At 18.1% G+C, this 22,500-nt stretch overlaps 6 protein-coding genes across 6 annotated transcripts; 4 read left to right on the forward strand and 2 right to left on the reverse strand.

The window, feature by feature from the left end:
- Positions 1–210: 210 nt before the first annotated feature.
- On the forward strand, positions 211–6,078 carry PF3D7_0829000 (conserved Plasmodium membrane protein, unknown function; the record flags this gene model as incomplete). The annotated part of the gene is made up of 2 exons (XM_024473177.1): positions 211–2,381; positions 2,526–6,078. The coding sequence occupies 2 exons, from the start codon at positions 211–213 to the stop codon at positions 6,076–6,078; spliced, it is 5,724 nt and encodes a 1,907-aa protein (XP_024328892.1).
- A 1,270-nt stretch (positions 6,079–7,348) lies between these two features.
- Positions 7,349–8,796, forward strand: PF3D7_0829100 (coiled-coil domain-containing protein 124, putative; the record flags this gene model as incomplete). Its single annotated transcript, XM_002808839.1, has 7 exons — positions 7,349–7,504; positions 7,658–7,759; positions 7,863–7,955; positions 8,053–8,143; positions 8,319–8,389; positions 8,530–8,625; positions 8,755–8,796. The coding sequence occupies 7 exons, from the start codon at positions 7,349–7,351 to the stop codon at positions 8,794–8,796; spliced, it is 651 nt and encodes a 216-aa protein (XP_002808885.1).
- A 761-nt stretch (positions 8,797–9,557) lies between these two features.
- PF3D7_0829200 (prohibitin 1, putative) lies at positions 9,558–10,376 on the forward strand (the record flags this gene model as incomplete). The annotated part of the gene is made up of 1 exon (XM_001349198.1): positions 9,558–10,376. The coding sequence occupies one exon, from the start codon at positions 9,558–9,560 to the stop codon at positions 10,374–10,376; it is 819 nt and encodes a 272-aa protein (XP_001349234.1).
- Positions 10,377–11,554: 1,178 nt separating this feature from the next.
- PF3D7_0829300 (U6 snRNA-associated Sm-like protein LSm8, putative) lies at positions 11,555–12,133 on the forward strand (the record flags this gene model as incomplete). The annotated part of the gene is made up of 4 exons (XM_002808840.1): positions 11,555–11,588; positions 11,680–11,842; positions 11,938–12,016; positions 12,122–12,133. 4 exons carry the CDS (start codon positions 11,555–11,557, stop codon positions 12,131–12,133), a joined length of 288 nt encoding a protein of 95 aa, XP_002808886.1.
- A 582-nt stretch (positions 12,134–12,715) lies between these two features.
- On the reverse strand, positions 12,716–14,041 carry PF3D7_0829400 (prolyl 4-hydroxylase subunit alpha, putative; the record flags this gene model as incomplete). Its single annotated transcript, XM_002808841.1, has 1 exon — positions 12,716–14,041. The coding sequence occupies one exon, from the start codon at positions 14,039–14,041 to the stop codon at positions 12,716–12,718; it is 1,326 nt and encodes a 441-aa protein (XP_002808887.1).
- A 1,006-nt stretch (positions 14,042–15,047) lies between these two features.
- Positions 15,048–21,698, reverse strand: PF3D7_0829500 (conserved Plasmodium protein, unknown function; the record flags this gene model as incomplete). The annotated part of the gene is made up of 1 exon (XM_002808842.1): positions 15,048–21,698. One exon carries the CDS (start codon positions 21,696–21,698, stop codon positions 15,048–15,050), a length of 6,651 nt encoding a protein of 2,216 aa, XP_002808888.1.
- Positions 21,699–22,500: the final 802 nt, after the last annotated feature.

Below are 22,500 nucleotides of genomic sequence, written 5' to 3' on the forward strand. Positions count from 1 at the left end.
AATAAATAAAAAAAAAAAAAAAAAATATATATATATATATATATATATATATATGTAAGTCATTATATAGCTCATCAACGATATTATTTTATATTTTAATATATATATATTTTTTATTCTGATTATTTTTTATGTTTTATGTTTTTTTTTTTTTTTTTTTTTTTTTGTTTTTTATTTTATTTTAAAGTATTTTAAAAAAATTGTAATAAAATGGACTTGTACCAAGAAGAAATATACAATAGAGCAAATGTAAACGTGAGCGTTATCGTTCATGATAATATAAAAGATGTTATAATAAAAAATCTTGAGAATAATATGACCGATAAGAATATAATAATAAATAATTATAATTATAATGATATTACCAAGATTAATAATATACCAAAGGATAATGTTAATGATGAAGAAAAAGGAATATTATCCTTATGGTTAAAAAAAATAAAAGTCGTATCATCTGTTATAATTTTATGTGTTGACTGGCAACATATATATAGTCAACAGAATACACAATCTAATTCAAAAGATAATATTTTGAAGGAAAATAAGAATACCGAAAGGAAAGGTAGTTATATTCGTAAGGAAAGTATTATAAATGAAGGGATACACAAAATGGGTGATATGAATTGTTATGATAAAATACATGGTTATGGTAATGTAGATAATTATGGTAATATAGATAATAACATTAATATAGATAAATACAGTAATGTAAATAATTATAATAACACAGATGGTTATAATAATAACATAGATGGTTATAATAATAACATAGATGATTATAATAATAACACAGATGGTTATAATAATAACATAGATGGTTATAATAATAACATAGATGGTTATAATAATAACATAGATGGTTATAATAATAACACAAATGATTATAATAATAACACAAATGATTATAATAATAACACAGATGATTATAATAAGCCTAATAGTTCTAGTAATATTTATAATTTCCATAATATGAATAATTCTTATGGCGATATAAATATGGATGATAATAATTTTTGTTTTGTACAGAATGAAGAATACATGAATAAAATAAACAAAGAATTATTAAACCGAATCGAAGAAATTAATAAAATAATATTGAAAAGAAAAAAAGTATGTAAGATAATTTTATTAGTTATATTACCAGAAAATACCAAAAATACCGAAGATTATATTAAGCATATAAGTTTGTTAAATTGTGAGAATATTAGTGCGATATTTATTACTTTGGGTTTAAAAGAAATACATAATAAAATAAAAAAATTAGATAATTTATTAAAAGATTGTGTTACTACTTTTTTTAAACAATATATAATAACTTATGAAAGGAAAAGCAATATAAATTTATTATCATTTTTTAAATATAATTTTAAAAAAGCATATATTTTAGAAATGTTAGAGAAATATGATGAAAGCATGAAAATATATGTAAATTTATGTAAGGTATTTTATGAACATATTGGTGATAATGTTTTTTCAGATTTATTACAATATTTTAATTATGTTATATTTTTTAATTGTGTAAGTATACGTATGATATATATATATTTATATTTTAAAGACATAAAGAAAAGTATACATCATATATATACACATAATAAGATAATAGAATTAACATTAATAAAAAATGAACCTATGTTGAATGAGGAGGAAAATAAAATGTGTGTTGAAGACTTTTTTAATATATTTAATATATATAATGAAAAGAAAGAAAATAAATTTTTTGTAAATCAGATAAAATATAAAAAAAATGATCATGTTCATAATAATAATTCATATTATGATGATGAAGAAAAATTATTATTATTATCAAATATAAATAAATTAAAAGAAAAGAATATAGATATTTTATTATTATTATATAATAAAATATTAAAAGAATATTTATATTATAATTTACTTTCATGTGTATATTTTTATTTTTATCGAATTATTAAAAACTTTCAAATATATATACAAGATATAGTACTTTATGGTATATATTGTTGTTTTTTTATATATAACAAAATAAAAGCTGTTAAGAAAAAAGACAACCTTATAGAGAATTTCCCACATTCTTATATAATATATTTTAAGATGGATAGTATTTCGTTTTTATATGATTTTATTTTAAATTTTTTGATTGAATTATTTCGTATAATAAAGATAAACGAAATAAATAGTTTATCTTTAATAATTTTATACTTTTTATGTACTATATATTATGAGCAGAAAAAATATTTATTTTGTGCCTTTTTACTTTTGGAATTTTTTACTCACCCAAAGGATGATTTTATATTAAATTGGTTGGATGTGCAATATTTGAAAGATGAGAAATATGACGAGGGCTTATTTTTGTGTAGTCTTAGGAAGTTCAAGGAGGATATGGAATGTAAAAGGAGAAGGTATCATTTTAAAAGGAATAATAATATGTATAAAATGAGAACACAAACATATATATATATATATATATATATATATATATATATATCTTTTTTTTTTTTCATATACATATATATATATATATATATATATAATTTTACCTTTAGGAATAATGTCGCCTATGAACCCTTGGTATACCTACTTTTAAATTCATTAGGTTTTTTGCTATATCATGAGAATATAAAAATGGATGTCCAGGATGATCAGAAGGAGTTGCAATTTTTTAATGTGGATAAGAAAGAATATGAAACATTATTTGTTGAAATATGTTTTGATTACTTGAATATATTAATTAGGAATAAGAAAAATAATGAGAAGGAAGATTTTACAAAATTTCTGAGGAATTATTTTGATATGGTGAAATGTAATTTATATATGAATAAGGATATTAATTTATGTCTCTATAATATAAATGTAGATATGTTTTATGTTTTTTTTGAGAGTGATAGTAATAATAACAATAATAATAATAACAACAATAATAACAATAATAATAATAATAATAATAATAATAATAATAATAATAATAATAATAATAATAATAATAATAATAATAATTTGTATGCCTTTTTAGAAATAAAGGATAAATATTTACATGAACACGATTACAATAATTTTATATTTTTACCCTTTTTTGTTATTTCAATAAATGATGACAAAAAATATTTTACATATGTACATGATGATACATTTGATGATACGACGTTTTGTTTTTGTATTGATTCAAATGAAGAAGATATGATTAATAAACTTAATTTGGACATACATAATGTTAAGAATAGAAAAATAAATGATAATATACAACATAACGATAGTTATTTATGTAAATATATGGACAGAACAAAAAAAATGGTTGTAAGCTTTATTATTTCAGAATGGAAGAATGAAATGAATGTTGATTATGTGGAATTATATCTTTTTATATTTAATCAACTCATAAGAATTCGTGTTAATAAAATATATGTTTCTCATTTTAAGAAGAAGTATATGAAATTATGTAATGATGAGAAAAAAAAAGGGGGTAGTAAAAATCAATATGACGATAATTTTGTTGTTAATAGTGTGGATGTTAATAGTGTGGATGTTAATAGTGTGGATGTTAATAGTGTGGATGTTAATAGTGTGTATGATAGTTCATATGAGGAAAACACTCATGGTATTAATAATAATAATAATAATAATAATAATAATAATAATAGTAATAATAATAGTAATAATAAAAATTATAGTAATAATAGTCATAATATAAATTATAAGAAAGAAATAAAACAGATTGATGACAAATGCTCTTTTGGACATGTCCTAAACACATTTAACAAATATGATATAAATAATGCGGAAGAAAAAAAAATCTTCCCAATAAAAAATACGAATTCCTTAAGAAAAAATAAAATTGATTATTATAAATTAAAGGATGGAATATATATAAATAAATATGAGAATAAAATAATATACAATAAGGATAAATATTTATACAAAAAGTCATTGTTGAAATATGTTAATTATTATATATATACAAGAAATGATAAATTATATTTGAATGAGTATAATATATCTTATATATTTATTAAGTATTCAACATATATTGAGAATTTTGAGTTAAACTTTTCTTTTGTGATAGATGACATGGATCATGTGGACTTTTATTTATTGAGCAATGAAAACAATGTCATAAGTATCCATAAAATTAAAAACAGACAGAACATATCCTTAAGAGGAAGGAAAGGTATGTATAAATGGTACAATAATCATGCTGATAATATTGTTTTAAATAATGATAAAAAGGTAAAGGAAAAAGAAAAAAAAGAAAATTATATTTACATAGACGATGGTAACGAAACAGAGGATAATTCAAATTCTAATAGTAGTCTAAGTAGTGATACCGAAGAATATAATTCTTATAGTGATGATAATAATAATGTTGACAATAATTTGATAAATCATCATCATCACAATAATGATAATAATACAAAAGAGGAATTAGAAATAAGTGATAGTTTTTACAAATTGATAAATCAAAATGTACATAACAATATGTACGATGATAAGCAAGTTTTGTTTGATGAGAATATATTTTTTTTTGAAATTGAAGGAGATAAAAAAATGAAAAATAATATAAAAAAATCAAGTGTAAAAAAAAAAATACACGGACGTAGTAATTTTAATAATAATTGTTTTATGTTATATGAACAATGGAAGATTAAAATGAGGAAGCAAAGAAATAAAGAAGATGAATATGATGAAAAGAAAATTGGTTATAATGATAATATAAATCTTTCCAATGGTTATATAAGTAATACTTTCTTTTCGTTTTATAAAGATAAGAAAGAAAAATTATTATGTATACCTTTTATTATACGACCGAGGGATTTAAAAAATGTTAGAATCAATTTTGAATTTCTTTTCAAGAATATATATTTTAAGGATGAGCTCAAATATGTACTCAATTATTTTGTAGAACCATCACTAATTACCATAGTGACAAGGATGAATATGAGAAAGGATGATGAAGAGAATGATTTGATTAATAACGAAGGAGAAGATAATATACAAGAAGGGATTATTTCATCACAGCATAATGATACCATTAAAGAGAATATATCCAACAATATTTTAGATAAAGATTTGTTTTTTTATATATCGTATTATTTATATATACATAATAATAATATAAATAAAATCCACCTTGTTGATATTGAAAATATAAAAATAGATAATATTATAAAAATGGAATATAAAAATACTTATTGTGATTTTCTTAAAACTAATAAAAAACATTTGTATATTAAATATCAATTAAATTATGGAAGTATGTTTTTTCCTTTTAATATAATATTTAAGAAATTAATATTTACCAATTTGATTAAATTGCCATATGAAGATTATATAGAAAGTATAAATAATAAAATAAATTTACAAAACGAACATAAGAAAAGTAAAATTAAAATAGATTTAATATATTCAAAAATTGTAAAATGTAATGAATTATTTACTATAGAAGCTGTTATAACAAATAAGACAAATATCACTGAGGAGGTTATTATATTTTTATATGACTTACCAAAAGAAAAAGAAAAAGTAAAAAAAAAAAAAAAAAAAAAATTAGCTAGCCAAAATAAGGTAAAGCGAAAAAGTCAGATGAGTATTACATATGATGAAAAAAAAATATATGAATATAATGAAATAAATAAAAATAATGATAATATAAATAATGATAATATAAATAATGTTAATATAGATAATTATAATACAAATAATTATAATGTCAATAAAAGAAATACCTTTTTTAATACTCCTGATTATGAATCGTCATCCGATGATTATACTTCATGTTCATCATCTTATTCTTCATACGACATGGAATATTTAATAAACCAAGATGAATATCTTTTGGATGATGAAAATGGGGATGCCACAAGAAATGAATTACACATGAATAATATATTAAATAATGTTTCAGAAAAAAAATATATCATATCAGGAATTCGAAGTATGAAAAATATTTTGTTACCATATCAGACCTTACATATACATTGGTCTTTCATACCTCTTACATATGGGCTTATAACACTACCTAATGTTTTAATAAAAAGAAAAACAAAAGTAAAAAATAATGTTAATGTGTTTGCTTCAAAGGATATTCAAATAATTGTAATATGAAAGTGGAAAAAAAAAAATATATATATATATATATATATATATATATATATATATATATAGGACTATATTTTAAAAGTGGATAATTTTTTATATCATAAAAAATAAAATATTTATTATTTTTTTTGTTACATATGTAATATATATATATATATATATATATATATATAATATAAATAAGTTTTGTTATTTTTGTTATTACATGTACCCATAATTATTATTAACATATATGTATAAATTTATGACATTTTATAATATATGTATATTTTATATATAATAATCTAATCTGTAGTTTTTTTTTTTTTTTTCTTTTTTTTAATATGAACTTGAAAATTTTTTTAATTTTTTTAAAATATAAATATTATATATATTATATATATATATATATATATAATATTCCAAAGGTTTATAAAATACTATATCCTTACTACATAAATATTATATTTATGTACATAAGTTTTTTTTAATTTTTTAATTTTTTTTAATTTTTTTATTTTTTTTATTTTTTTTATTTTTTTTATTTTTTTTTTTATATTTATTATATAAAAAAAAAATATATTCCTGAGTAGGGAACGAACCGTTTTTGAAATACATAAAAAATTTATTCAAATATATTATATATATATATATATATATTGTAATGATATATATAATATATATATATTATAATTATATAATATATAAGAAATTATCACATGTAAAATAAATTAATATACATTTTATATATACATATATATAATATATATTTAAAAATATTGTCATGAGTTTATATTAATGAAGAAAAAATAACTTTTTTTAGTAACATCTTAAAACTTGAATTAATCAATAGTATAAAGAAAAAGAAAATGTTACTTGTAGAATTTATATATGAATAATTTTAATGAATGTAAAAAAAAAAAAAAAAAAAAAAAAAAAAAAAATTAAATTGATAATGATATTGAATGGATATTTATTGTATGAATATTATATGTAAGAAAGATATGTCCATAACGTTTATTTCATAAAGTATAATAAAATTATAAACAACAATAAAATAAAAGAAACATATATATATATATATATATATATATATATACATCACTTTAATAATATACTTCATATATATTAACAAATTTGGAATAAGATATATGAAGATAAAAAATTATAATATATCTAATAAAATATAGTTGATTAGAGATAATTAAAACAGAAATATTTATTAATATATATATATATATTTATATATATATAATATTTCTTATTTTTTAATTACTATAAAATATTGTAATAAACGATGCCTCAATGGGGTGCAGGTAATACGAGAGCTATAGAAGCTCGTATGAGGAAAAAATTAGATAAAGACAAGAAGCAAAAAGAATTAGAGGAAAAAAAATTAGAAGAATACTGGAGAGATGATGATAAAAAAGTTCAAGCAAAAATACAAAGAAAGGTAATAAATACATACATAATAATATCACTGAAATTCTATAAAAAGTTTTAAAGTAACGATATAAGAATAACAATACAATTGTATAATAATATATATAATAATAATATTAAAATATATATATATATATATATATATATTTTTTTTTTATCAAAGATGGAGGCTGAAAATAAGAGGCAACAAAAATTGGATAGGAAGAAAGAATTAAAGGCTTTATATGGAGAAGAAGAAAAATCCATAAAATCAAATAAAGAGAGTGTAAATATTTATATATATATGTGTGTATATATATATATATATATATATATGTGATAAAGATATTATTATATTGTGTGTTCATAACATTTTGTTCTCTTTTTAGAAATCTACAAATAAGAAGGTCACGCAATCTGAAATTCTTCAAAAATTAATTGAAGAGAAAAAGAAGCAACTTCAAGAAGAAAAAAAGAAAAAGGTACTTGAAGAAATTGTTTTTTTAAAAATGTTACTATGTATATATTTTTGTTTTTGTTAATGTTTCTTTTTTTTTTTTTTTTTTTTTTTTTTTGAAGGAAAATTTAAATGTACATGAAATGGAATTAGAAGATAATATAAATCACATACACAGAAATGAACAAAATAATTACGACGAATATATATATGGTAAAAAAGAAATTAATGTAAAAGATCCTAACCTTTTTTTTCTTTTTTTATACTATTATATATATATATATATATATATATATATATATATATATATATATATGGAATATAAAAAAATATATGTCATTATATTATGTTATTATATTATATTATTTTATATTATTTTATTTTGTAGCTACCGGAATTGATAATGTCATATCTGCTTTAGAAAATGTGTCCTTCGAAAAAACTAAAAGCGTCAAAGCTGTAAGTTAAAATAAATATGTATATATATATATATATATATATATATATAAATATATTACTTTTTAAAATATGTACCAAACACAATAATGAAATATAAAAATTATATATATATATTTTTTTTTTTTTTGTTTATTTATTAGGCCTATAAAAAATATGAAGAAGAAAATTTACCCATTGTTAAAGAAGAACATAAGGGCTTGAAATTATCTCAGTATAAACAAATGTTATGGAAGCAGGTAAAATTCTATACAATAAATAATGAACAGAAATATGCTTATTAAATGCATTTATTATATATATATATATATATATATATATATTTATTTATTTATTTATTTTAATTTTTATATTTTATATTTTTTTAGTTTAAAAAATCAGCTGAAAACCCTATGAATCAAAAGGAATAATTAATTTGATTTTAATAAGAATATTTGTGGGGAATAATATATTATTACATATAATAAAAATTTTTATTTTATATATATTATGATGTTATTATATATATATATATATATATATATATATATATATATAATTATTTATGCATATTCTTAATTTTTATAATTAAAAATTTGCACCTTTTGATGGATAATATTCAAATGTTATCATCTTTAAATTTTTTTTTTTTTTTTTTTTTTTTTTTCTTTTTCTTTTTCTTTTTCTTTTTTTTTTTTGTTTTCCAAGAAATATATATTATATATATATTATATTATTTGATTTTAATTTTTTTTTCATTTTGTGTAAAAACGTTTAACTTTTTTATTAATTTAATTATGAATGATTTATAAAATAAATTTGTAATATGAATAATATTATATATATATAATAATATATTATTTAATTTTCATAATAAATATAATTTTATAGAAATACTAACATTAAAGAATATAGATAAGCATTTTAATTTTATGCAAAAATAAGGGAATATATTTAATGTATATATATATATATATGTATATTTTATTTTTTTAAGTATTATTTGAGTAGGGATATATATCATTGTACAACTTATCAAAAAAAAAAAAAAAAAAAAAAAAAAAGATTATAATATATATATATATATATATATATATATATGTTTTCTTTTTTTTTTATTTTATTATTTTTATATTTATATGTTTACTATCCTTGAGGGCATATAATTTGTTTGAGTTAAATAATTTTCTCGATGGAAAGAATATTATCTTCTATAGGAAAATTAAGTGTTGTAGCAGGGGGGCTAAGTTTAATTCCATATACATTTATATATGATGTAGATGGAGGGGAAAGATGTGTAATGTTTAATCGTTTTGGAGGTGTGAGCGAAAATACATTTGGTGAGGGGAGTCATTTTTATGTGCCTTGGTTTCAAACACCATACATATATGATATAAAAATGAAACCTAAAGTAATAAATACCACAACAGGTACTCGTGATTTACAAATTGTAACAATAAGTTTGAGATTATTATTTAGACCTCATACACAACATTTACCATATTTACATAGTACCCTAGGACCTGATTATGATGAAAGAGTTTTACCTTCTATAGGAAATGAAGTACTTAAAGCTGTTGTGGCAAAATATAATGCAGAATCTTTATTAACGCAAAGAGATAAAATATCAAAAGAAATACGAGAAAGTATAACAGCAAGGGCCAAACATTTTAACATTTTATTAGATGATGTAGCTATTACACATTTAAGTTATGGTAAAGAATTTGCTAAAGCTATCGAAGATAAACAAGTTGCTCAGCAAGAAAGTGAAAGAGTAAAATTTATAGTAGCCAAAACGGAACAAGAAAAAATTGCGGCTGTTATTAAAGCACAAGGTGAAGCAGAAGCAGCCAAATTAATTTCATCAGCTGTTAAAGAATACGGTAAAAGTTTAATAGAAATAAGGAAATTAGAAGCTGCTAAAGAAATTGCTGAAAATTTAAGTAAATCAAAAAATGTAACTTATTTTCCATCCAATTCGAATATTTTGTTAAATCCTAGGGATTTTTAAAAAAAAAAAATAAAAAAAAAATAAAAATAAAATAAAAAAAAAATAAAAATAAAATAAAAAAAAAATAAGGCCTACATGATATGTATCATATATATATATATATATATATATATATATATGTATTCATATTTTAAATAATTAATTTAATTTTTTTTTTTTTTTTTTTTTTTTTGAATTTATCCATATAATTTTGAACTAATTCATTTTATTATATACTTATATATGTATATGTGACAAAATTTTAAATATATCTTTTAATTAAAGACCAAACTTTTTTTTTTTTAATTATTATATATATATATATATATATATATATATATAATATGACAAGTAGTCAATCATTATTTGAAAATATTTTTGGAGCATTCGTAAAGCGTATAAAAAAATTCATATTACATTTATTTTTTTTTTTTTTTTTTTCTTTTTTTTTTTGAAGCCTTGAAAATACAACATGTATGTGACATGTACCAAATGAATAAAACATATATAATATATATATATATATATATATATTTATTTATTTATTTATTTAATATAACATACTGATAAAAAGGGGATATTTTATTTTAAAAATATGGAACAATGAAATAATAAATATAAATAAAGTCAAATATAATTCTTTTATTTTTTTTAAATAATAATAAAAAGAATTGTATTAAAATCTATATTATTCTGACGTGTGCAATATATTATATGTAGTTTATATATAATAATATTTTTGAGTCATTAGAAGAATATATATAATATTATATATTGAAGAAAATAAGTATATATATATATTTGAGAAAGATATAAATATGCGCTTTTAAGATGAGCAATCTTTTTGTCAATTTGAAATTTTCAATGAAAAAAAAAAAAAAAAAGAAGAAAACAAATAAATATATAAAAATTAAGATAAATATATAAATATAAATATATAAATAAAAATATATAAATAAAAATAAATAAATATGAATATAAATATATATAAATAAACAAATATATATACATATATTTATATATATATATATATATATATATATTTGAGTTCATCATACGAATTCATTAATATTAATGATATAAATTTTTTTTTTTTTTTTTTTTTTGTATTAAGAAAATATATATGTAAATAAAGAGAATAATAAAAAAATATATATATTTGTATATATAAAAAGGTTGAACAGATAAGCTTCCTAAATATGAGTTCTATAAATATTGAGTCATACTTAGAAAGTAAGAGAAATGTTCTAATATTATGTATATATATATATATATATATATATATATATTTATACATATTTTTTATATATTTTTATTCTTTCAGATGAAATATTAGTAATAACAAATGATAGCCGAATATTCACAGGAAAATTAAAAGGCTTCGACCAGACGACAAATATAATTTTAGGAAATTGTCATGAGCGAATATATAAAGAGTCAATGGAAAAAATAAGTTTGGGAGTGTATATAATTAGAGGAGATACAGTGTAAAAATAATAAAAAAAATAAATACACATAAATAAAAATATATATATATAAATATATTTTATATATATGTATATATTTGTATTTACCTTTGTAGAACCCTTATTGGAGAAATTGACGAAGATGTTGATAAAAATATTTTGCATCAAAAAATTAAACCCCAAATGTTAAAGCCGGTAAATTAAAATATATATATATATATATATGTAAATATGTAAATATATAAATATATAAATATATATATACATATGTATATTTTTTTTAATATATTATAAATTTAGATTGTACACTAAAGATTTTTCAGACATAACCCTTTATAAACATACAAAGGTCGTTGCACATTATTGAAAATTTTTTATTAATAAAGATATTTAAAAAAAAAATAAAAAATTATAAATAATGAATAAAATATGCTTAATTCACATAAAAAAAGGAAAAAAAAAAAAAGGAATGAATGAATAAATAAATAAATGAATAAATAAATGAATAAATAAATAAATAAATAAATGAATAAATAAATAAATAAATAAATGAATAAATAAATGAATAAATAAATAAATAAATAAATAAAAGGATGAAATATTTATATAATTTAATTATAAAAAAAAAGAAAAAAGTTTATTTAAAAATAAAGGATTATATTCCTATGCTCAACAAGTTGGATACGAAGATGTACAATAATAATAATTAAGGTACCTATATATATTACAACATATCAATATTTTTTCATTTTTCCAAATTATTTGTTTTGTAATATATTTTTTTTTTTTTATTATATATAAAAATGTCTACATATTAATAATATACATATATATATATATATATATATATATATATATATATATATATATATATTTATATGTTTGTGCTTATGTTTATATATTTCTAACTATATTTACGTTAAAAAAACAATTAATAACATATTTGTACTGTTCAGTTACCCTATTTGCTTGATGTACCATTGTCATATCTGCGATGTATGTATTTCCTAGTTCGTCATAAACTAGGTCAATTGAATATTTGTGTAAATTATTTTTATCATTTAGGAAAATGATTAGATCTTTTTTTTTTTTAAGAACATGATTTGAGTTTGTGTTTTGACTAGACGTTTCATTTGTATTGGTATGTGTGTTGTTTGTTGTTGTATTATTTTTTATGAAGGAAGCATCTTGAAAAGAATTATGAAAATAGGTTGTAGGTTGTTCTTGTGTATTTGAATAAGATGATGGATAATATACTTTTGCACTGTCCGTACGAAATACAGAAGAATTATTATTTTCATCTAAGATATGATGATATTTATTATTTTGCTCTTCATATGTTATTTGATTTATTTTATTAGTACAATATGTAATGGCATAATCATCATCTATAGATATATTATTGTACCAGAAAACACCAGAACCTTGTATTGGTTTAATGGATAAATTATGACAAGGGAATATGGTTTCTCCATCTTTATCAACATCATTTAAATATATTAAAAGTGTAGCTCTTCTAAATGATCCATCATGATGTAAATTGAAATAATTATTTTTTTCATATTTTACAATAGCTAAAGGTTCTAAATAACATAAAGGTATTTTTACCAAATTACAAATTGTATTTTCTAATTCTATTATATTTTCATCTTTTGTATATACTATAGAACTATCTTCATCAATTTGATTTTCTTCAATTACCGATCTACTTCTTAATGTATATAAAAATACAGTAGAACTTGTACGATTGATTGAATTCGTCAATTTATATTGCTCCTGTTTCTCATTTGAATATCCAATAGATGTTTTACTTCTTTTATATTTATTTGCACATAAGGATAATATTTTTTCGATTGTTTTTTTATCTACAATATTATATATTATACTCATATCCTGTGGATTTAATTGTATTTTAAAAAATACTTTTGTATTTTCGTCGTTTGTATAACTATCGTCCCCTTCACTATCATTTATTTGTTTCTCATTACTTAGATATAATAAATAAGAAGAATATTTTTTATAAAAATGTATATTCTTTTCATTTATAACTTTGTTAATTATTGTCTGCATATCATCACTATATTTTATTTCGTTATCATATAGGTGAACATTAAAATCCTCCTTACCATTTTTTAAAAGTTCTTCATTTTTTTTCGAATTATCCAGGTTTGTGAATTCTCGTGGACTCGAGCATTTTATTATCGTTTTTTTTACATCCATGTTTTTATGTTATGTTTGAAATGCTGATGAAAGCATTAGGTGTTCTTCAATAAAATTTAACGGTGACAATATAGGTTCATATAAATATAAAAGGATATATATATGTTCATATAAATATATAAGTATATATATATGTATGTATATGTGTATATGTGTATATGTGTATGTGTGTATGTGTGTATGTGTATGTATATGTATATATATATATATATATATATATATATATATATATATATATGTGTAATATATATAATACATATAATAAATAATTGTACTTGATATAATATTATGATATTATTTAGATAATTTCAATTTCATTTCATTTCATTTCATTTTTTTTTTTTTTTTTATAAATTATATATAATATATAAAAATGGTTTATAATTGATAATATGAATGTGTATTTTTTTTTCTTTTTTTTGTTATATTTTTTTTTTGTATATTTCTCTCACTCTCTCTCTCTCTCTCTCTATCCTTTTCTTTCTTTCTTTTTCTTTTTCGTTTTCTTTCTATTTCTTTTTCGTTTTCTTTCTATTTCTCTTTCTTTCTATTTCTATTTCTCTTTCTTTCTATTTCTATTTCTCTTTCTTTCTATTTCTATTTCTCTTTCTTTCTATTTCTATTTCTATTTCTCTTTCTCTTTTTGTTTTTGTTTTTGTTTTTATTTTTTATTATAATATTTTTTAGTTTTTAAATTTACTACTGGATAAAAATATATGTATATATGTAAATATCATTTACACATCATTTTTGCATTTCAATGCGTATAATATTTTTTTGTTTTTATTTTTATTTGTTTTTATTTTTATTTGTGTTTATTTTTATTTGTGTTTATTTTTATTTGCATTTATTTTTATTTGCATTTATTTTTATTTGCATTTATTTTTATTTGCACTTATTTTTATTTGCACTTATTTTTATTTGCACTTATTTTTATTTGCATTTATTTTTATTTGTATTTATTTTTCTTTTTCTTTTTGTTTATTTATTTTTTTTTTTTTTTTCGTTAAGATAAACTAAAAAAGTTCGATATATCATCTGGATCTCTAGATAATTGATCAAATTTATATTTTTTTTCTTTTCCCTCAACTATTATTGTACTTGCATAGTCATCAACATGAGCTAAGAAATCCTCGGTTACATCGTCATGAATATATATTTTTTTTTCGGTAGCATTAAAAAATGCTCTTTTTTTTGCCAAATTTTGATTTAGTGTAACTCTTTTAGTATTCCTAAATTTATTAATTTTTTCGTTTGTATGTATGTGTTTGTTTAGATGGTTATTTTGATAGTTGTGTTTTTGTGTTACACACATGTTATTATTATTATTATTATTATTATTATTATTATTATTGTTATTGTTATTTATAAGATTTATGTTTTGGTCATAACAATTTGTTGGTATATGATGATTGTGTAAATTAGGATATATATATTTATTAATCTTTTTTTTTTCATTATTATTTTTTTTTATATGATTATGTACCATTTTATGTACAATCTCTTTGTTTAATATTTCTTTTATTTTTTTTTTAATATTTTTTTCATGTGTTAAGATATCCTTAATTATATTATTGAATTTTTCCTTTTTTTTAAAGATTTTTAGATGCTTTAATTTGGATAGATCCTTTTTGCAATTATTTTTTTTTTTTTTTATTTTTTTTTTTTTTTCTTTGATATATTTCTTATATTCTTTGAGAAATATTTTTTTTATTCTTTTTTTATTCTCTTTTACCTTCATATTATGACTTTGTATGTTTTGTATATTATTGCTATGTTTTTTTCTTAAGGATGAAAAATTTAATTTTTTATTTCTTATTATCCTATGTTTCTTATTTATTCTTAAAAATAAATTGTGTTCACATCTATATGTTATCATTTTGTTATGTTTTTCCATTTTGATGTGAAGGTTCTTTTTTCTTTTCTCCTTATCCATAATTTTGATTCTTTTAGTTTCGTCCTCACTTGTTTTTTTCAATATTTTAAAATTATTATTATTATTATTAAAATTTTTGTTCAAAAGAATCATTTTTAAGGTATTATATAATTGTTCGCCTTGTTGTATATTATATTTGTTTACAATTATATCCTTTGTGTATTTATTTTTGATTATACTTAATTTTTCAACAGGGAGTTTGTTTTGATATATATTTTTTTGATTTTTCTTTTCTTTTAAGTCTGATTTTATTATTATATGATTGAAATTATTTTTTTTTTTTTTTTTTTTTTTTCTTTTGCCTGCAATATTCAATATTTCGTTTTTACATTTATAAGTGTTTCTATTTTTTTTTTTTTCTATGATATTTTTTGTATATTCCTTTTCTCTTAATTTTGTTTTTTGAAGATTAGGAGTATTTATTACATTTTTATTTAGATCATTATTTATATTTATGAATATATTTAAATTATTATATGTCTGATTGATTTTTTGTATTTTTTCATATCCCGAATGTGTATTTATTAAGTTTTCCGTTGGTGTATTTGTTTTATGTACCCTTGGTTTTATTATATCTTCGTTTTTTATATGATATTTATTACTTTTTCTTTTCTTTTTTTTCTTTTTTTTCATTTTTTTCATAATTTTTTTGATAAGTTTTTTTATTATACAAATATCATGTTTTATATTTTCATATGTCGTATGGTTTGTTATTTTTGTTGTTGTTTCTTTTATAATATGTTGATTGATTATTTTGTTTGTTGTTTTATTCACATGATTATTTATAGTTTGGTTGTTTCTATTGTTTATGTGTTTATATAATATATTATTATTTATATTTTTATATAGCATTTTATTTATTGTATTATTTACATGTTTGTTTATAATTTTGTTCTTTATGTTTTTGCGTAATATATTATTTATATTTTTATGTATAGTTTTATTTATTGTCTTATTTGTTATATTATTTATTATTTTGTTGACGATCTTTTTAATTTTTTTATTGAACTGGTTATGTATTTTTTTATTTATAATTTTTTTAATCCTTTTTTTTATTGTCTTATTTATAACTTTATTAATGTGCTTTTTAATCTTTTTATTATTCTGTTTATGTACCATTTTGTTTATATTTTGATAAACATTTTGATAAACATTTTGATATACATTTTGATATACATTTTGATATACATTTTGATAAACATCTTGATATATATTTCTGTCTATATTTTTGTTTATCGTTTGGTTTATCATTATTTTCTTTTTTCTTTTTTCTTTTCTTTCTTTTTCTTTTTTTGCTCTTAATTTATTATATTGCATAATATTATAACATATACATTTTTGAATATACTGAAGATTTATTCTTGTAATAAAAATGTAAAAAATATTTTTTATTTGTTCCAAGCTTTTTTTTACATTATTAGTTATATTATGTTGTCTACAGCTATATTGTATATTTGGTGTGTATATATGGTTATATATATATTTTTTTGTACTATAAATTTTTGTTTTTATATTTTTTTGAATACTGTTTTTTTGTTTGTACCTTTCATTTGTATTAATTTTTTTCACACATTTTTGCTTTTTCTTATATGAACAAATATTTTTTATGTTTGTTATTTTTTTGCTATTTCTTTTTATAAATATTTGATAAAATATTTGATAATTCATATAACTATTTTTTTTATATAAATCATCATGTATATAATTAAATTTCATAATGCTCAATATATTCATTTTTTTTTTTTTTTTATTTTGAATACATATAGAAATTTTTTTTTTTATGAATCGTCTTTTATAGAAAATGACTTTATTCAGATGTCTATGAATTTTATTTGTTTTTATAATATATGTATGTATATATTTTATTATATCTTGGTTATATAAAAAGAAACGTAGATGATTTATTATATAATAATATAAATATATAATATATAGATATATTTTTTTCTTTCTAATTTTAATATCATATTTTATGTACCTATCTTGATAACACCTAATTTTATGATTGTCGTTAGGTGATTTATTGATTCTGTCTAAGTACTTCATATTTATAGTTATAATATATATATAATAATAATTTTTATAATATATATGATATATATTAATGAATATAATTTTCGTAAAGAATATATTTTTTACAATGATAATAATATATATTTTGCTTATATTATTGTATTTGATTATGTATATATTAGTATATATTTTATTGACTATGATAATATTTTTATTTTGAATTATCATATGATTTAACTTATTGTCTTTTATTATATTGATATGAATTTTTTTTTTTTTTTTCTTTTTTTGAATTTCTTTGTTACAATTATTATATATTATAGATTTATATAGAACACAATTTGTGATATTTTCTTTTTTTATATTGTATATATATGTAATGTATTTATTGTTTATATATATTGTTTGTATTAAACATGTGAGCATAAATATGCATATTTTATATAAAACCATATATTTTTTTATATTTACATGGATATTTACATATACATTTGCAGATTTATTATATATATTAACAATTAAATTATTATTATTATTATTATTATTATTATTATTATTATTTTTTTTTTTTTTTTTTTCTTTTTGTCTTTTTTGTATACTTATATAATTATTTAAACCTTTTTTATTCTGTTCCATTTTGTTCTTCTTCATTATTTGAATTAGAAAATATAAGTAGCACATTTTTTGTATCCAAGAAATGTATTTACCATATTTTATACATGGTATATATAAATTGTCTTTATTTAAAATAGTATTATTTTGAATATCTGTATTATTTTCTACCTTAGGTATATATTTATTTAACTTTGTTTTGTTTAAAAATAATAATAAGTTATGTTCCTTAATTTTAAATTTATTTACTATTATAATAATGGAATGATGTTTTTTTCTTGTGAATATTTTTGTTTTATCATATATAAAAATATATTTTTTTTTTATTATTTTTTTTATTGGTGTATATACTTTCCTTTTGTCCTTAATAATTTTATTTATTTTATTTTTATTTTTATTTTTTTTATTTTTGGGTTCTAGTTCGATGAATTCATTTTTAATACCCTTATGTTTCTCCGACACCATTTTGTAATATAATTTTTGTTTTTCATTTATATAATTTATACTATTTATACTATTTATATTATTCATATTATTCATATTATTCATATTATTCATATTTATGTTCTTGTTTATATTAACATTATTCCCTTCTATTTTTTGGTTATCCTTGTTCATGTATATATGCTTATATAAATATCTACATTTAGATATATTTGATGAGGCATTTTTTTTTTCTAAATTATTTGGTTGTATTGTATTATTAAAAGATATTGGATCTATTTTCTTGTACTCCTTGTAATTATTTATGTGTTTATTATATGTTTTATTTTTTTCATATATATGTGAAATATTGGCTTTTATATTTGAGGCAATATTATATGTTGTTTCTTTATTTATATTATGTATTATTTTGTATACGTTCAAACTTTTTAATTTCTTCTCATCTTGTTTAATATTATTATCTGATGTAATTATATTATTAGATTTATGTGTTACTCTGGTAGACTTAACATCAACTCGTTTTTGTTGATATGCTGAACAATCAACATTATTATATTTATTCATGTTTGTATTTTTTTCATATATTTGTTCATTTTGATTATTTATATGGAATACTATGTTTTCTTTTTTGTCATTATTTGTATGTATATTTTTATACTTTATGCATTCTCCTCCATTTTGATTTTCTTTTTTATAAGCTTGATATTTGTCTTTAATATTATGATAATATGTTGTGTCTTGCTTTTGATTTGTATATTCCGGATATATAATATTTTTTATTTTGTGATTACATGACATGTTATTATGATCATAAAAAAGAATATGATTACTATTTTCTTTTTTTTTTATATTTATATGCATATCTTTCTTTTTATTATTATTATTATTATTGTATGTATTACTCTGACATATTTTTTGTACTATACATTTTATTGTGGAGTTGTCTTTTTTTTTTATTATTCTATCGATAGTTTCATTTGGTTTATTTGTTTGAATTTTTCTTTTTTTTTTTTTTAATTGTACAATAGGTTCGTTATGATTAGAATCTTTGTCTTTACTATTCTTTTTATTTGATTCTACTTTTATATTATCCTGTGAAGATATATACAAATGTATAAATTTTCTCTTGTGTGATTTTTTAATTTTTTTTTTTTTTTTTTCTTTTTCTTGAATCTTTAGCTGACTTATATTGTTTGGCTTGTCTGAATTTTGTAAGAATTTTTTTATTTTGTCTTTGTTTTTTTTTTGATTTATTAAATCATATAAGATACTTTCTTGGCTCTTTATAATATTAGGTCCTTCATCGAGATAATGATTACAAGTATCAGTCTTTTTATTTTTGATTTTATTTACTTTTATATTTATATTATTATTTTTTTTCCTTGTTGCTAACATTTTAATTTTTTTGTTCATTTTTTTTTTCTCTTCATTAACATATTCATTTTTATTAGATATATTATTTGATGATAATATGGGTTTAGCATATTGTGTGAGCATACGATATTTTATTTTATCATTGTCATTATTTATTATTTTTTTATTTTTAACGTTGACTTTTTTATTTATATATGTAGACGTTTGATTATTTTTATTAATTTGTGTAGATATGAATATATTTTTATAAATATCATTTTGCTTATTTATTTGCGCCTTAATTTTTTTAATATTATTTTTGAGTGCTTGATATTTTTTTGTCTTTTCTCTATTAAGGGTATTATTGATTTGGGATTTTTCTTTTATATTTTGTATGGGATATAATTTTATAAGATCTGTATGTATAACTTTTTTCATCTTATTTTTGTTATCAATATTTTGTTTATTTTTGATACTTGGTGTATTATTTGTTTCTATTCTTTTTTTTTCGCTCTCGAAGGTGTAATTATTAATATGTTCTTGTTCTTTGATTATACGCATTTTTTTTAATTTATCTTTTTTTTTGATATCTGCATATGATATATCTTTTATCTTTTCACGATTGTAATGTTCTTTTGTTTGTATCGTGTGGTTCTTCTTACCTAATTTAAGATAAGAAGAATTATTTATAATTTCGGTGGGTTTGATTTTTTTTTCTTGTTCTTTTATTTTTTGACTAATTATTAATTTTTCATTTTTGAAGTACAAATTTTTTGTCTTATCGTTTATTATGAAAGGAGAATGGAGTTTCTTATTTTTTTTCATGTTGTCATTATTATTTTTATTTATTATTTTAATATTTTCTTTTTGGACACATTCCTTTTTTACATCTTTTTTGTTATGTTTAATTAGTAAAATCCTTTCAGTTGAACCTTTTGAAAAAGTCATTTTTTTTTTATTTTTTCCTATTTCATCTTTTGGATTCGTATATTTTCGTTTCGTAATAATTTTTTCTTGTTTATATACATAATTCTGATTATTATCTACATTTTTATAAATATCCTTGCTTTTGTATATTTTAATATTACCCTTTTTTTTGATATCATTAGCATTACTATATTTTTTAGGATCACAATTTTTATATGTTATGATTTTTTCTTTTTTAAATATCTCTTCCTTTTCGTTATATGTATATTTCTTTTGACATATATATTGAGGTGAAGGAATTCTGGGTGTATAATCGATTCGTACATATTTTAAATCATCACTATTAAATATTTTGGTTTGATGTATCAACATGGTAAGGATAATTTATACAACCATATATACATATATATATATATATATATATATATTTATTTATTTTTTTGTATTCAAAACGTTATGTCATATATTCAATGATATTATATCATATAATTTACTTTTTTTTTTTGGACTTTTATATTTTATAATATTATAATGATTATACTTTTTTTCTTGGTGTAGAAAAAAAAGTTAGAAGATTGTTATTAACAAACTCTATATTGTTATATATATATATGATACATATGATAGAATGGAAGGTTGAAAAAAAAATTACAATAAATTGTTTTGATACTTGGAAGATAAATATGAGGACATAACAAAAGACAAATATATAAATAAATAAATAAATATATATATATATATATATATATATATATATATATATTAGGAGTTATAAAAATTTATGTATATATAAAAAGACAAGTGTTACTTTTTTTCATTAAAGTCCATAAGAATGATATAAGAAAAAAAAAAAAAAAAAAAAAAAATAGGACTTCATCGTATTATATATATATATATATATATATATATACAATTCTTAATATAAGAAAAATTTATAATATAATAAAAAAAAATATAAAATTTGTTTCTACGCAAAATATATAAATTATAATATATATGTATATATATTTTTATTTGTTTTTTTTTTTTTCTTATAAAAATTTGAACTTGTCCAATTGTTATAAACACAAAGCAGCTATTATGAGCATTCCATATTAGACACAAAAAAAAAAAAAAAAAAATTAATAAAAAATATAAATATACAAATACATTATTTTATTTGTTTTCTTTATTT

Source organism: Plasmodium falciparum (assembly GCF_000002765.6).
Source record: "Plasmodium falciparum 3D7 genome assembly, chromosome: 8".
Lineage (NCBI taxonomy): Eukaryota > Apicomplexa > Aconoidasida > Haemosporida > Plasmodiidae > Plasmodium > Plasmodium falciparum.